The sequence below is a fragment of the Chionomys nivalis genome, chromosome 14, assembly GCF_950005125.1.
Source record: "Chionomys nivalis chromosome 14, mChiNiv1.1, whole genome shotgun sequence".
Classification (NCBI taxonomy): domain Eukaryota; kingdom Metazoa; phylum Chordata; class Mammalia; order Rodentia; family Cricetidae; genus Chionomys; species Chionomys nivalis.
In genome coordinates, this window is record NC_080099.1 from 24,143,636 (window position 1) to 24,156,814 (window position 13,179).

A 13,179-nucleotide genomic window follows, 5' to 3' on the forward strand; every position below is an offset into this window, starting at 1 on the left:
AACTCACAGTGTTACTAGTTGGTGGAGGGTGTTGAGGTAAGTCCAGTTCTAAGAAGTTGGCTGGAAACGAATTGTAGGGTGTTCTGTTCAGAGACCCATTGCTCTACAGCAGGGCTACTGAAACCTTGAGATCTTGTCAACATGGAAGAAAGAAAGGTCACAGCAGGGTGACGGTTGATACCGTGGTAGTACCCATTCCTGCACTGTGACGAGGCCCGCCCTCAGTGGCAGGTTTGCTGGTTGGGACTGAGTTTCTCACTGACCTTACCTCTCACCGACCCACAGATCCCACATCAGAAGAGGCCCTTCCCTCATCAGGGAAAAGCAAGTATGAAGCCATGGATTTTGACAGCTTACTGAAAGAGGCCCAGCAGAGCCTGCATTGATATCAGCCTTAACCTTCGAGGAATACCTCAATACCTCAGACAAGGCCCTTCCAATATGTTTACGTTTTCAAAGAAATAAGTATATGAGAAGGAGAGCGAGCCAATGAGCGAGCGTGAGAGAACACACGTGAGAGAGAGAGAGAGACTTGAATCTGCTGTTGTTTCCTTTTAAAAACAAATCAATGTTTACATTGAACAAAGCTGCTTCCGTCCGTGAGTTTCCATGGCGTTGATGTTCCACTGCCACATTAGTGCCCTCGCTTCCAGCGGATCGTCCTGGGTGCACCTCCAAGTGCTGTCAATCATCCTCTGCCCGTCCCGCCCGACTGACTTCCTTCTGTAGACTTGAGCTATGTCCCCCATAACATCTTCTGTCTGTAGCGTGTGATGATGAAATTGTTACTTGTGAGTAGAATCAGGATTAGAAACTCATTTTTAATTGAAGAAAAAAAAGTATATCCTTAAAACAAATGTATTTATGGCTCAGATATACTGTGCCTGGGGTTATTGTATTGCTTCCTCCATTGTTTAACTATGCACTGTCATGAGGTGTTTGCTACTGAGCTGCACTGCTCCCCTGGTTGTGTAGTACTAGAGGTGCTGGGTGGCCAGTACGTCCGCAGGAAAAATTGGCTTGCAGTCACAAGTAGGAAGAGTGGAGAGAGGTAGCCAGGTATGCTCTACCGAGTCCTGGTTGGTATCTTTAATTTTGAGTGAGTTCCACTCAAGTTGTGATGAGAATCCCTTTCCCCTGTCCGACTCCCACTTGGAGAGTGCCTGTCTGGAGAGCCCAGAGCCGTGAGTGTCTGTAAGGAAGGTGGAACAAGCTGCATTAGACCCATTCCACAGGGAGAGAGGACAGCACCCTGTGAGGGGAAGTATCTTGCCCAGGGTCCCAGGGTCCCATGGCCAGGAAGCATGCAGAGCAGTGACCCACACCAAGCCTCCTGACTCTGGGCTCCAGCCTCCTGCAGCAGTTAGCATAAAGATGCAAAAGTCAGAGGCTGGAAGAGTGGAGTTAGCTGAGTTGAGCAGCCTAGCAGCTTATTTGAGAACTAGGTCAACCGTTGACTCACCAGCATTAAGGCAAATTCAAGGTTCATTCAGCACAGGCTCAGGTGTTCCTCAGCTTTGGTCCTCAGTGCCCTGTGACTTGCCCTGCCTGTAGATACCCCTCAAGGCTTTGAGACACCCACAGGTGGTACACAGACTTCACCTAGGAGCAGCAACTGGTAGACCATCCCGTATCTGGCTGCTGTCCTTACTGTCCCTCCTCTGTAAAGGGACAGAGTGGGGGGTGGGCACGGCACTCTCATGGAGCGTTCATGGTGGGCTCCTCTTCAGACCGTTATGACTACTGTCAAAGTCATATCCAGTGTGACATCCTCTGGGCTCCTAGGGACCCTTCATGAGGGAGAACCAGCTAGGCATAGTATCCATTCGAATGCTTCGTTATATATAGATCAATTTCTCCTTGGTCTTGTGACATTTTCTTTCTTTCATCCCCCCCCCATGTTCTGCCAAATAAGCAAGTTTGAAGGTAAATAACTTATCAAACTAAATTAATCTGCTGCTAATGCCAGGCTTATTCCTTTGAGAATTTGTGGGTTTTGTTTTTTTTTTTTTTTTTTTGATTTTCAAATACCTCAGTAAAGAACGTGAAGCTTGATCTTATACTTGGTGTCGGGAAAACTCTCCACCCATAGATAAGGCTGGAAGAGACTAGCTTTAGCAGAATAGGGAAACAGGATCTGGGTGTCAAATCTGTTGGCCTCCCTAAACCCCAGTTTCCTTTTCTGTGAAATAGACTGAGGGGCACAATTAGGCATCAGATGTCCTAGCTTCTGCTTAGACAGTGTCTAGTCACAGTCGTGACTCCCACATCCTTGGTCAGTGCAGGCATACTTAATTGATCATAACACTAATTTTTTTAGCCTGGTTGTGCAATTAGAATCTTCAACAGTGCTCTTTCTGGTCAGGCATTACTAATTGGTTGATATTTCATTTATCTGACATCCTGACCTAGTGGTAGTCTTTGGGAAACTACCATTGTAGAGCCATATGCTGGCTGGTTTTTGTGCTGGCCCATCCTTGTCCTGAGTTGATCCCTAAGGGGAAATATGCCCTTGAAGCCATTGCTTGGCAGAAGACTTCCCAATACTGTTGCAAAATACAAGAGTATAGAGAGGGGAAGGTGAAATAGCAAACAGGAATATAATTGGAGAAGGGGTGGCTCCTAAGGATAGATACAAAAAGGGACTTTTCACAGCACAAACCCAAACATTCCACACTCCTTTATAGTTGTTCATTGCCCAGCATACGGTGGGCACGTGGAAAATGGGTATAGAATGGAACCAAATTAAAGTTCTTCAGTTGCATCCACTAAAACTTGGGCTCTAATCACGGGATAAAGTGAGTGTTTACTGAAATTGCCTGATGGAAGAGGAATTAGATTTAATCTGAAGAGTCATTTGAATTCTGACCCCACCAAGAACTTCTCTTGTGGTTTCTTGAGTCCCTTCTTTCTGAGCCTCAGAGTGTAGGAGTTGTCTAGAAAACCCTGGGCTCTTCCTATTTGTTTCCACAGTTAGACCTGGATAGCTGTTGGTTGCTGGAGTAAAGAACAAATTCTTAGCAAACAGTTAAGTCTCTCTTTCCCCAGCCAGGGTTAACTGAGCTACTCAGTCAGTTCCCTCAAAGTCACTTAGATGTCGGCTCTAGAGCAGAGCAGAGCCTTGAACCTGGCACTGATGCCCACCAAGAGTTTCTGGTATTCTCCACTCACCCTCTCATAAAACCAGACTCCCAGCTCTACAAATGACCAGCCCTGTAGATGATCTCTCTCTGGAAGATTCACTCGGTGCTGCATATAATTTACCAAGGAGATGGTCAGGCCCCCTCCGAGACCACGAGACCGCCTTGGTCTCTTTCCCATCGAATCAAGGAGGAACCTAGAGGGAGCAGCTGCTGCTTACTGGCAACCATCTCACTGTAGCTGTCCTCATGCGTCTCAGTGATGTTTACGTGTGATCACCATTCAGGCTCCGTGTCATCTCTGTGCTGTGCTGGTATTTTCCTAGAAATGTCCAATCCAACCACTAAGTGGAATTCTTCCATCTCCTTCCTGGGTCAGTACAAGGCTGAATGACAGTCCTCTGGGGTGGGGGTGGGGCATGACTCTGGTTACTGAAGGAGAATGCATCAAATAGGTGCTATGAGAGGAAGGAATGCAACTAAGGTCCCTACTCCCATCCCCCTGGCACACATTGTGGCCCCCACTAGAAAAATGCTTTGAGTCAGGAAGTACCCATCCTATGCCTGTGTTTATCTGTTGATCTTGTATCATCTGGTGGATAGCAAGCCTCCAGGGGTGGGAGGAGCGCTCCGCGCCAGCCGCAAAGACTTAACCCTCAAATCCTAATGTGGTAAGACTTTTACAGTAAGATGTCTTTTGTGACCTCAGGCCTTCGAGGTCAGTGTTTTGGGGGAAGATGTGAGGCCACTGCCGAGGCCACTGTGCAGGTAGCAAATGGAGGGAAAGTGCAGACAACTCTTTTGGCATGCGCATGCGCGGCCAGCTCTAGTCCGGGTCTGTCCCAGTCCTTGAGTTCAATTCGCCTCTCAGCGGATCCTGCTGCTGCAGAAGCAGGGCACCTCTCTCTGTACCCGGGTCACCCTAGAGGGTGTGTGATGTGATTCATTGAGGTCAAAAGTATTTTTCTTGACATTTGCTCTTCAGCGATTGAGGTCAGCTTGAGAAAGCCATATCCCAGGATCACGTGTGGAAAGGGATTGGGTATGTAGTCGTAAATAGAGTGAACCTGTTGGTGTCATTAGCCAAAGAAAAAGGGATGCCTTCATCCTTCCCACTGGGGCAGAAGGAAACTAACCAGTACTTATGTGCAATATGTTGACGCTACTCTCCAAATCCCTGAGGGTTTTGCACTCAGGCGAGCTCCAGGGCTGATTGAAGAGTCTGGGGATACAGGGTAAGCGCAGGGAGAGCCTGGGATAAAAACTTTCGCGTACAGAAATGGCCTTGAGCTAGAACGGATGGAAGTGTGGGCGGGGTGTCCCTGACGCTAGCTGCTGGCCCGGACATCCGGGACATCCAGGACATCCGGGAAGTAGCTAGTCAGACACTTGCACTAGTTAATGAAAGCACTTTCAGAAACCTGACACTTCCGCCTTGTTCCACATTCTCCTCTGGCAAATATGTGTATCCTTTATCTGTGTGAGGTGCTGTCCTAAAGGCTGGGTGAGGGGATGGGGACGGAGGGGGGGGGCAGCGTAAGAAAGAAAATGGGCATCTTTCAAGGCAGTAGTAGCCTTGAGAGAGTCTGTACCTCTTCCTCTTCACTGGAAGCCCAAGAAACAGAATGATATGGGTTTATATCTTGGTACCCACTTTTGTAAAGAAAAAAAAAACAGCCTAGCCAATTGCAACACTTTGTGGCGCAATCATTTCACACTAAGTTTCTTACTTGCTGTCTGACCTTTGGCCCCTGTTCCCTGAGCTAGCGAATGAAACTATCCAGTGATACAGCATTTTTATCCTGAAGCCAGGGGGAGCCCAGAGTTCCACTCTCTGGCTAGCTCAGGGTATGCATTGGGGGCAGGGGTGAGGCACTTTCCACAAGGTTGTCAGCCTCCAACAGGGTGAGATCCACATAGTCCTGGCTGAGGTGCCTAACATGAAGAGGCTAGCTTACCAGGACAGACCCAAGCCATAGTTCCTTGTGGGGATGGTAAGGAGTTAACCCCTCATCAGGCTCGTTGACAACTTCCAGTCTTGCGTTAGCCTTGTCGTCATCCCCACCGAACAGCTTTTAATCTGAATGTTGTGACCACTTGGCCGTCTCTTGCTTGCTTGCAGACAATACTAGCAATACACTTGTTTCCCCAAACAGCTCAGCTTAGACAGTTTTCACACATTGTTTTCCAGTGATTGTAAAAACACATGGGGCAACAGGAGGCATGGATCACACTGCATATGTTTAGGGCAGCTTTTGTTTTTCGAATCTTTAATGGTATAGCAGCAGTGACCAAGCCTTTGGGATTTGGGGAGACAGATCTTCACGAAGCCATTTCATCAGGATGCCTTGCACGTCAGAAGGAGTACGGACATCCCAATACCCAAATGGAGGGGCTTGCAACCTGTGATTTTGTAGATGATCTGTCTCTACTGTACAACAGCTCCTCTGAAAGGTATTCATGTGGCTCCAACCCCTCCGTGCCATATATTTTTTTTTTTTTTGTCAAAGGATTCTCCAAGGAAGCCTCAGCAAGCCTCCTTGCTCCCTTTCGCTGGCCTTGGGTAGTGTCCTTGTGGAGGGGATTAGCCAGCACTTTGCCTTATCAATGTGTGGTCACCAGTCTAGTGGTCAAAGACTGGTGTCCACTGGCCACCAAGATGGAAGGCAAAATTAAGGTCTTTTGATCAGTCACCATGGCGGCCAGCATCAGCTTGGCAATGCAACACAATGATACAAATGAGTTGTCTTACTTGTTCAGTACCAACTCGGAGCATCAGCAACTACCTAGATGCCTATACAGTGCGGAAAATGTACTGGTTATCCTGTGGTAGAGGAGATGGGGTTGAACCCTGTGTCCAGGTGTCCGGAGTGGTTTACTCTAACTGCAATACTGGCAGCCAAGCTGCCAACCCTGTTAAGTGAACCTCTGCTAGGTAGCTTACATGGTACCTTTGGGACAAAGAAATTGGGTATGAGGATTGGGGGAGAAGGGGCCCTGGCCATGACCTTTGATATGGTCCACTGAATAGCCAAACAGGTTTTTTTTGTTGTTGTTGTTGTTCCTGTTCTTGTTCTTGTTTTTTGTTTTAATTTTTCTGTAATTTGTATTTTTAAATCTTGTCAGGCGTTTTTGTGTTAGGAATAATAAGTCATAAATTATTCCCACCTTGGTTTCTGAAGGGGTGTTCTGATTCCAATTGAAACAGGTTGGAAATCTCATGGGGAGCATGGTCTGGGGAGTACATGGGACGGGGCAGTGGAACGCTTGGGTTTCCAGGTGGTTGCTGGGGAAGATGACCCCACACACACAGTCTGCAGTGCTGTCAATTACAGAGTTTCACACTTGCCCCCTTGGCTCCTGAGTCCTGTTAGCACGGCCTGAGCACACGCTTCTATGAGAAGCAGCTGCTGAGATTGAAGACAAGACTCCCTAGCTCCCAACCCTAGTCAGGAGATGCAGTCAGTAGCTAGCCTTAATCGACTGGGCAAGGTAGTTCCTTTGCTCCCTCCCCGCAGTTCCAAATCTTGGACTCAAAACCCTTTTCTCTTAGTGTGATCTAGTGTGACCAGCAGCCTAGAGAATTTTGAGCAATAGGGAGCCAGGGCTTTCCCTGGCTCTGTGACAGGGTCAAACCAGGGAATGGCTAAACTTGAGAGGTTTTGTCATACCCAGGGTTCTACTGTAGGGGGCATTATGTATTAGGGAGCTCAACAAGGTAACTGTAGCCTGGGGTATGTGAATGTAAGGTTGTGTTTGTGGGTGCGTGTGCGTGTGTGCGTGGGTGTGTGTGTGTGTTACATTGATGCATTTCTTGAGAAAGGTGCAAGAATTTCACCTATACAGTGGGACACATCTGCTTTATTATTTATAATAGAAGCTAAAATTTAATTTTTTAAAGGACACTGCTAATGATTGAAAATCGAGTTTTTAGTTTTGCTATTTTTTTTAATTGGTAGAAGATTTTTATATATTTTTTTCCCATTTCGTTGGGTTGTGTCCTTATTTATATAAATACTTTATCCGTGAGCGGCGAGGAAGAAGACTTCTTTGCTCTTAATTATTGTGGTTGTCATTGTCCCTATTTTATTTCCAGTGTGATTTATCTGTCTTACCTTCTAAATGAGAAACTGTTTTCCTGTCTTTGTACATTGTCAGAGTCTATAGTTTCGTAGATAATTTAACCAAATTGCTCTACGTATTATTATTCTGTGACTATAAAGTTCTATTTTAACGTCTGTAAATACTTCAGAACTGGTTTCTTTTCTCGGCCCCTGCTGGGAGCTATTGTTTACATCACAAAAGACTGTAGAATCTCTATGCTCATGTACTGTAAATAGTGACGTGATCTGCTTATATATAAACTGAACAAATACACTATGGAAATTAAAAAACACCACCCACAGTCCTGCCCAGGGGTGTCTTTCTTTATTGGTCTTGTGAACTCATTGTGTGTGTGTGTGGGGTGGGAGGATGGAGGACAACAACACTATTCGGCAAGTGAAGGAGAGAATCCAGATTCAGTCTTGCCTCAGAAAAAGTCCTGGCCAGTGTTGGGTTTTTTTTTTTTTGGTTGGTTGGTTGGTTTTATGCTGGGAATTGAGTCCAAGGTCTTGTGTGTTGGTACCATGGTGTTAGACCCCCTGTACCTTCTTATTTTCCTCTTGAGACTGAGTCTCACTAAGTTGCCCAGTCTAGTTCAGAACTCACTGTGTAGCTCAAGTTGACCTCAAACTTATAATCCTCCTGCCTCATCCTTGTGACTAGTAGGAGTATAGTTAGAACCATACTGGGTCCCAGCCAAAGGCTGCTCTCTCAACCTCATCAGATACAGTGACAAAAATCAAGTCCTTTTAGTATCTATTAACTTAGGAGAACACTAGCTTCCAGTAGCCCTAAAGCCAAGAATGTCGCCAGATGGCATTTTGGCCTGTAGAAAAGATGCCCTCATCTTCTTGTACCTGACTCTCTGATGTGTTTTAAACTTGCCTTGACTTAGGACTCTGTTTGTTCTGTAACACTATAAAAACTTTGTAAAACTGCTTCCACACTGGAACATGAAATTTGGAGTAACCTAAAAACAAAAAAACAAAAAAGCAAACCCAACAGGGCTGACCCTGTATGCTCCAGGACAACTTCTCTTCCAGTAGAGACATCGCTCTTCTCCTTGCCGCTTAGTTTAGTGACTAAACACAGCATGCTTAGGGACAAGCCTCTGCTGGAAAACCAGTGTCCTTAATGCCACTTACAACAGAGCTGAAAACACCGCTCAAGGTTAAAAGATCGGAGTCCAGGCACATCCCGCTCTAACAGAAGGGCAGGACATGTGCTCCCGAGGCCCAGAGAGAGCAGTGGAAGTCACAGCCTGTGTGTGCCACAGGCAGTTTTCTCTGATCTTGAACAACTTCTGGAAGAAGGCCAGGGACCTAGGCTGGAACTTGAACCAGACTCCTCCACTCTCTGGCCTTCAGTTTCCTGCTTTATTCAAACCGGCCTTTAGAGTAGGCTTGTGGTCCATAAACAGTTTGAAGGGAGCTATGCACTTCCTTCTCCTTGAGGCTGCTGCTGCAGAACCAGCCCCCAGTTGGAGAAGAAGGACATGTTTGATGGAAGGCTGGTGGCGGGTGTTGTGTGCCAGCCTAGGGGGGAGAAAAGATTAACAGAACAGGGGGCAGCGACCCTGTCTTTGCAGCAAGTCAATGATAAAAGGGAAAGAAATGGGTGCTGACAGGTTACACCAGCTGCCTGTGCCTGCACACAGAGGGGGTGTTGACTAGCCCAGCTAATCTCACAGCCTCTGGGTAGATAGAGCAAGGCATTTAGGCATCTCTCTAAGCCTTCAATTTGGCCTTTGTCTGTTAGAGCTTTTAAAAGCTGGGGGCGGGGAAACAATCGAAACAAAGTTTCAGTGTGAGCCACAAAGGCAGATATTTTTGACAGCCGACTGTACTTGTTGGTGGATGGACAACTTTTGGGATCTTTTGCTGATTTCATCGGTTTCAGCTGTGTGGATGCTAACTCTGCCAGGCATTGCTGGCATACTTAGATGTGGTCCGTTTTTAAGTCAAAAGGGCCTGTTGAACGGAAGATCGCCAACCGAAATCAATGGAAAATTCAAGAATAAAAAGTAGATCTTAAGTAAAAGAAAGCAAGCAAAAAGAAACAGGACGACTAAATTCAATATATGAAAATTGGATTAAGCTGAAGCACACCATCACTTTATTTTCTGTTATGTGTGTAGGGTGTGTGCATGTGAAAGTGTCCCAGGACGGCACTCGGGTCATCAGGCCTAGGAGGAGGAGCCTTTACCTGCTAAGTCATCATGTTGACCCCTAAACTCTTTTATGATTTTTGTCCTTGTTCTTTGGTTTTGTTTGAGACAAGGTCTCACACTATATAGCCGAGCCTGGAACTTTCTGTGCAAACTAGTCGTTGAATTTAGGGTGATGTTCTTGCCTCTGCCTCCTGAGTGCTGGAATTAAAGATGTGGTCTACCACACCCAGTACAAATAGTGTCTTACAGAATTGTGACCGTAGGGGGACATTGGTTCAAGGAAACAGACTCTAAATTGATCTCTGTGTATAAGCAGTGATACAAGACTAGCAAGGGCCTAGGGGCCTGGAGCTAAAATGGCCTTGTACAGTTGACCCAGGCTGGGCAATATGGCAGGCTTTTCCACCTCAGGCCTAGGTTCTCTTGAGAAATGCAGAGTATCCTGCAACTACAGAAAGTCCTGGAGGAGCTGTCTGCTAAAGCCCCCACTCCTCCATTTGCAGTTGATTAGAATATATTCCACCTTCTCCATGTGACAGTGTTGTGTTAGAAAAATGCTCTGTCCCTTTAAGGATTTGTAACTTTCTCCTTGAGACAGGGTCTAACTGTCTAGACCAGGACCTCTTAAACTCCTGCTCTTCCCACCTCTTTCCTTAGTGCTGGAATTACGTGGGACCTTTAAAGATGCATAACTCCAGTGGGGCGGTGGTGGCGCATGCCTTTAATCCCAACACTGGGGAGGCAGAGGCAAGAACTCTGTGAGTTCAAGGCCAGCCTGGTCTATAAGAGCTAGTTCCAGGACATGCTCCAAAGCTACAGAGAAACCCTGTCCCAAACAAACAAACAAAAAATAACTCCTCTAAAGACTATAGAAGAGTGAAATGATATGTGTGGAAATTACCTTTAATATTTCAGCTAAGTTGTGGGTAGTGTTGGGCCCTAAAGCCCCACCAAGGAAGAGGTCGCCCCAAGAGACACTCACAGCACGGCTGATGCAATAGCAAGAGGAATTTTTATTCTGCCACGGCAGAGGTCCCTCAGCCTCGAGAGGAGAAGGACGCCTGCTTTGTCTATTACAAGCTCTTTTAAAGAAAAAAAACCACAAAATCAGGGAGGGGGTAGTACAGAGTCAAAGGGAAAGTCCAAAAATCATTTGTCAACTATTTTGACTAGTTCATTTAACGGTCAGCTTACTCTACTTGATCAATGCTATGGCGGTTACAAGGAGGAACGCCTGCAGGTCGTCTCACCCCAGTGCCAGGGTCCGGGTCTATAGAAGAAAGACTACAATGGCGATGGGAAGGACTCAAAGCTCCCGTGCACGCATGGTTGGTTACCAGGGTCCTGGTTCCCGGGGGTGGGGGGAGGTGCAGTAGTGCTAAGGTGCCTCCTAATGCTAAAGGCCTGGTTCCCAGGAAGGGGGGTGCAGTAGTGCTAAGGTGCCTCCTAATGCTAAAGGCCTGGTTCCCAGGAAGGGGGGTGCAGTAGTGCTAAGGTGCCTCAAAGTCTTCCAGGTAGGAAGGCTGAGAGTTTAAAGCAAACCTGGGCTACATGGTGGGATCCAGGAAGAAAGGAAGAAGGGAGGGGGGAAATTTGGAAATGAATGTAAAAACACATAAAACAAATCTAACCACAGCTTGATGTTCAAATCTGGGGTTAAGTTTCCATAAACTTATTATATTTGAGGTATAATTCTCTATTTTTGAAAATTAGCAAAAAAATTATGATAAAACACTAAATTATAAGAACTTACATGAATTAAAGCATTATAAGAACACAAAATAAAGTAAGTCAGTATATGAAGTCTGGAATAGAGGGCTAAACTCAATAGACATTTCAAGATTAAAAAACAATCTCTAAACCAGGCATGGTGGTACATGCCTTTAATCCCCACACTACGAGGCAGAGGCAGGTGGTCTCTGTGAGTTCAAAGACAGCTTGGTCTACAGAGTGAGTTCCAGGACCACTAGGGTTACACAGCAAGTTCCTGTCCAAAACAAAACATAAAGACAAAACAGCAACAAAAACAATGTCTAAAACCTCTTGATGATATAGATGCCTGCTGTATTTCCCATCAGTTCTCAACTCCTGATTCTTTAACTTTCCAAGAAGATATATGGCTTTCCACTGGCCTGGGTGGTCTCTTCCTTCTTGAGGGCTGTGCCACCTTCCAGCCGTGCCCTCAGCTACTGGATGCAACAGGACTTGGATGTAGGTGTGCCCCCTGGGTTGGAGTTTCCTCCTGCCTGGTTCCCGGAAGCAGCTGTGCAGGACAGGAAAGCACAAGGCAGGTCAGAGGGAGCTGCAGCAAATGTGCCTTTGACCTGTTTGGATGAAGCTCAAGGCTTGGCCTGAGCAGACTGTGGGGGTGGGGGTGAGGTCAGGAGAAGCAGGGAAACCAGAAGTGCTTCCCCACTGAGAAGTAGCCCAGGGTGACACATGGCAACCTTGGCTCGGATGCCTGTGTGACACAGGGAGGTATGGGAACTGACATAGGGGAGACGACACCAAGGGAGAAGTTACTGTTTAGTTTCAGCCACTATCATGGAGACATGTCTACTGGTGTGGCCAGATCTGAATGTTTTAAAAAGAAATTGGCAATCTGTTGTATACTACTGTTGGCAATCTGTTTTTGTTTTGTTTCATTTACATCTGGGGTATCCCAACTTTAAAACGTGTACAGCAAATTCATATTTTAAGGACAAGCTCCTGGGCTAGAGGCATAGCTCAGGGACAAAGCACTTGCTTAGTTTTCATTCATTTAGAGTCTGTTTCCTTGAATCAGTGTCCCCTATGGTCACCACTCTGTAAGACACTATTTGTACTGGGTGTGGTGGATCACACCTTTAATTCCTGCACTCAGGAGGCAGAGACCAGAACATTGCCCTAAATTCAACGACAGACTGGTTTACACAGAAAGGTCCAGGCTGGGCTACAGTGTGAGACCTTGTCTCAAACAAAACCAAAGAACAAAAAGGACAAAAATCATAAAAGAGTTTGGGGGTCAACATGATGAATTCCCAGCCCTGCTCTTTTTAAAAAGGAAAAACTGTAGGGCCCTTTGTTTATATAAACACAGTTTTTGCAATAGCTAAACCCACTCATGGGGGCAGTGTTATATAAGACACCCTGGAGAGATAGCAAGGGTGTCCCCAGTCTTTGAAACTGTTCTTTTTAAATCACCCCCAGCCTACCCATAGAAGAACTGGGGACCGACAGTGTCTATGCAGAGAACAGAGGGTCATGTGCTCAGGCAATCAGACATTGTGTGACAGGAACAAGAAGCCAAGTCCTATGAGGAAGTAGAACACACAGACAAAGAAATGGCAAGCCAAGCCGGGGGGTGGGGGAGATGGTACCTTGTGAGGGGAGCTGGGACAGACAAATTCCATTTGAAGCTAGGGTCAGTTGTATGTTCTGGTTTCTTGATGTCTCTGCTCCACCCTGACTAACTTCTCTTCTGGCACACAAGGTCTAGCTGTCTCTCTGTCTCTCTATATCTCCCTTCCTTTGGATGCATTTATTAGTTGGAGGGTACACATGCCACAGCCCATGTGGTGGTCAGAGGACCACTTTCGGGAGTCAGTTCTTCCCTTCCACCTACTGAGGCAAGGTCTCTTGTTTCTGCGGGGATTACAAGCATATGTTCCTATGCTCAGCCGTATTTCACTAGTAATATACAAGCCAAACCTCATGGTGGCAAAGCTAGGATTCAAATAAACAAGCAGCTGTAAAGTCAGCTTTTAGAATTCCTTCGAACTGAAA

The 13,179-nt window shown here is 46.3% G+C and overlaps 2 protein-coding genes across 3 annotated transcripts in view; one reads left to right on the plus strand and one right to left on the minus strand.

The window, feature by feature from the left end:
• Ppargc1b (PPARG coactivator 1 beta) overlaps positions 1 to 7,526 on the plus strand; it is a 103,836-nt gene extending 96,310 nt beyond the window's left edge. Inside the window, exon 12 of the mRNA XM_057788830.1 lies at positions 286 to 7,526. Coding sequence (XP_057644813.1) covers positions 286 to 386 — 101 coding nt within the window. The 3' untranslated portion in view covers positions 387 to 7,526. The remainder of the gene's footprint in view (positions 1 to 285) is intronic.
• Positions 7,527 to 11,187: 3,661 nt separating this feature from the next.
• The window catches only part of Pde6a (phosphodiesterase 6A), a 59,615-nt gene continuing 57,623 nt past the window's right edge, over positions 11,188 to 13,179 (minus strand). For both annotated transcript variants that reach the window (XM_057788723.1, XM_057788722.1), the window contains one exon: positions 11,188 to 11,677. In XM_057788723.1, coding sequence (XP_057644706.1) covers positions 11,601 to 11,677 — 77 coding nt within the window. In that variant the 3' untranslated portion in view covers positions 11,188 to 11,600. The remainder of the gene's footprint in view (positions 11,678 to 13,179) is intronic.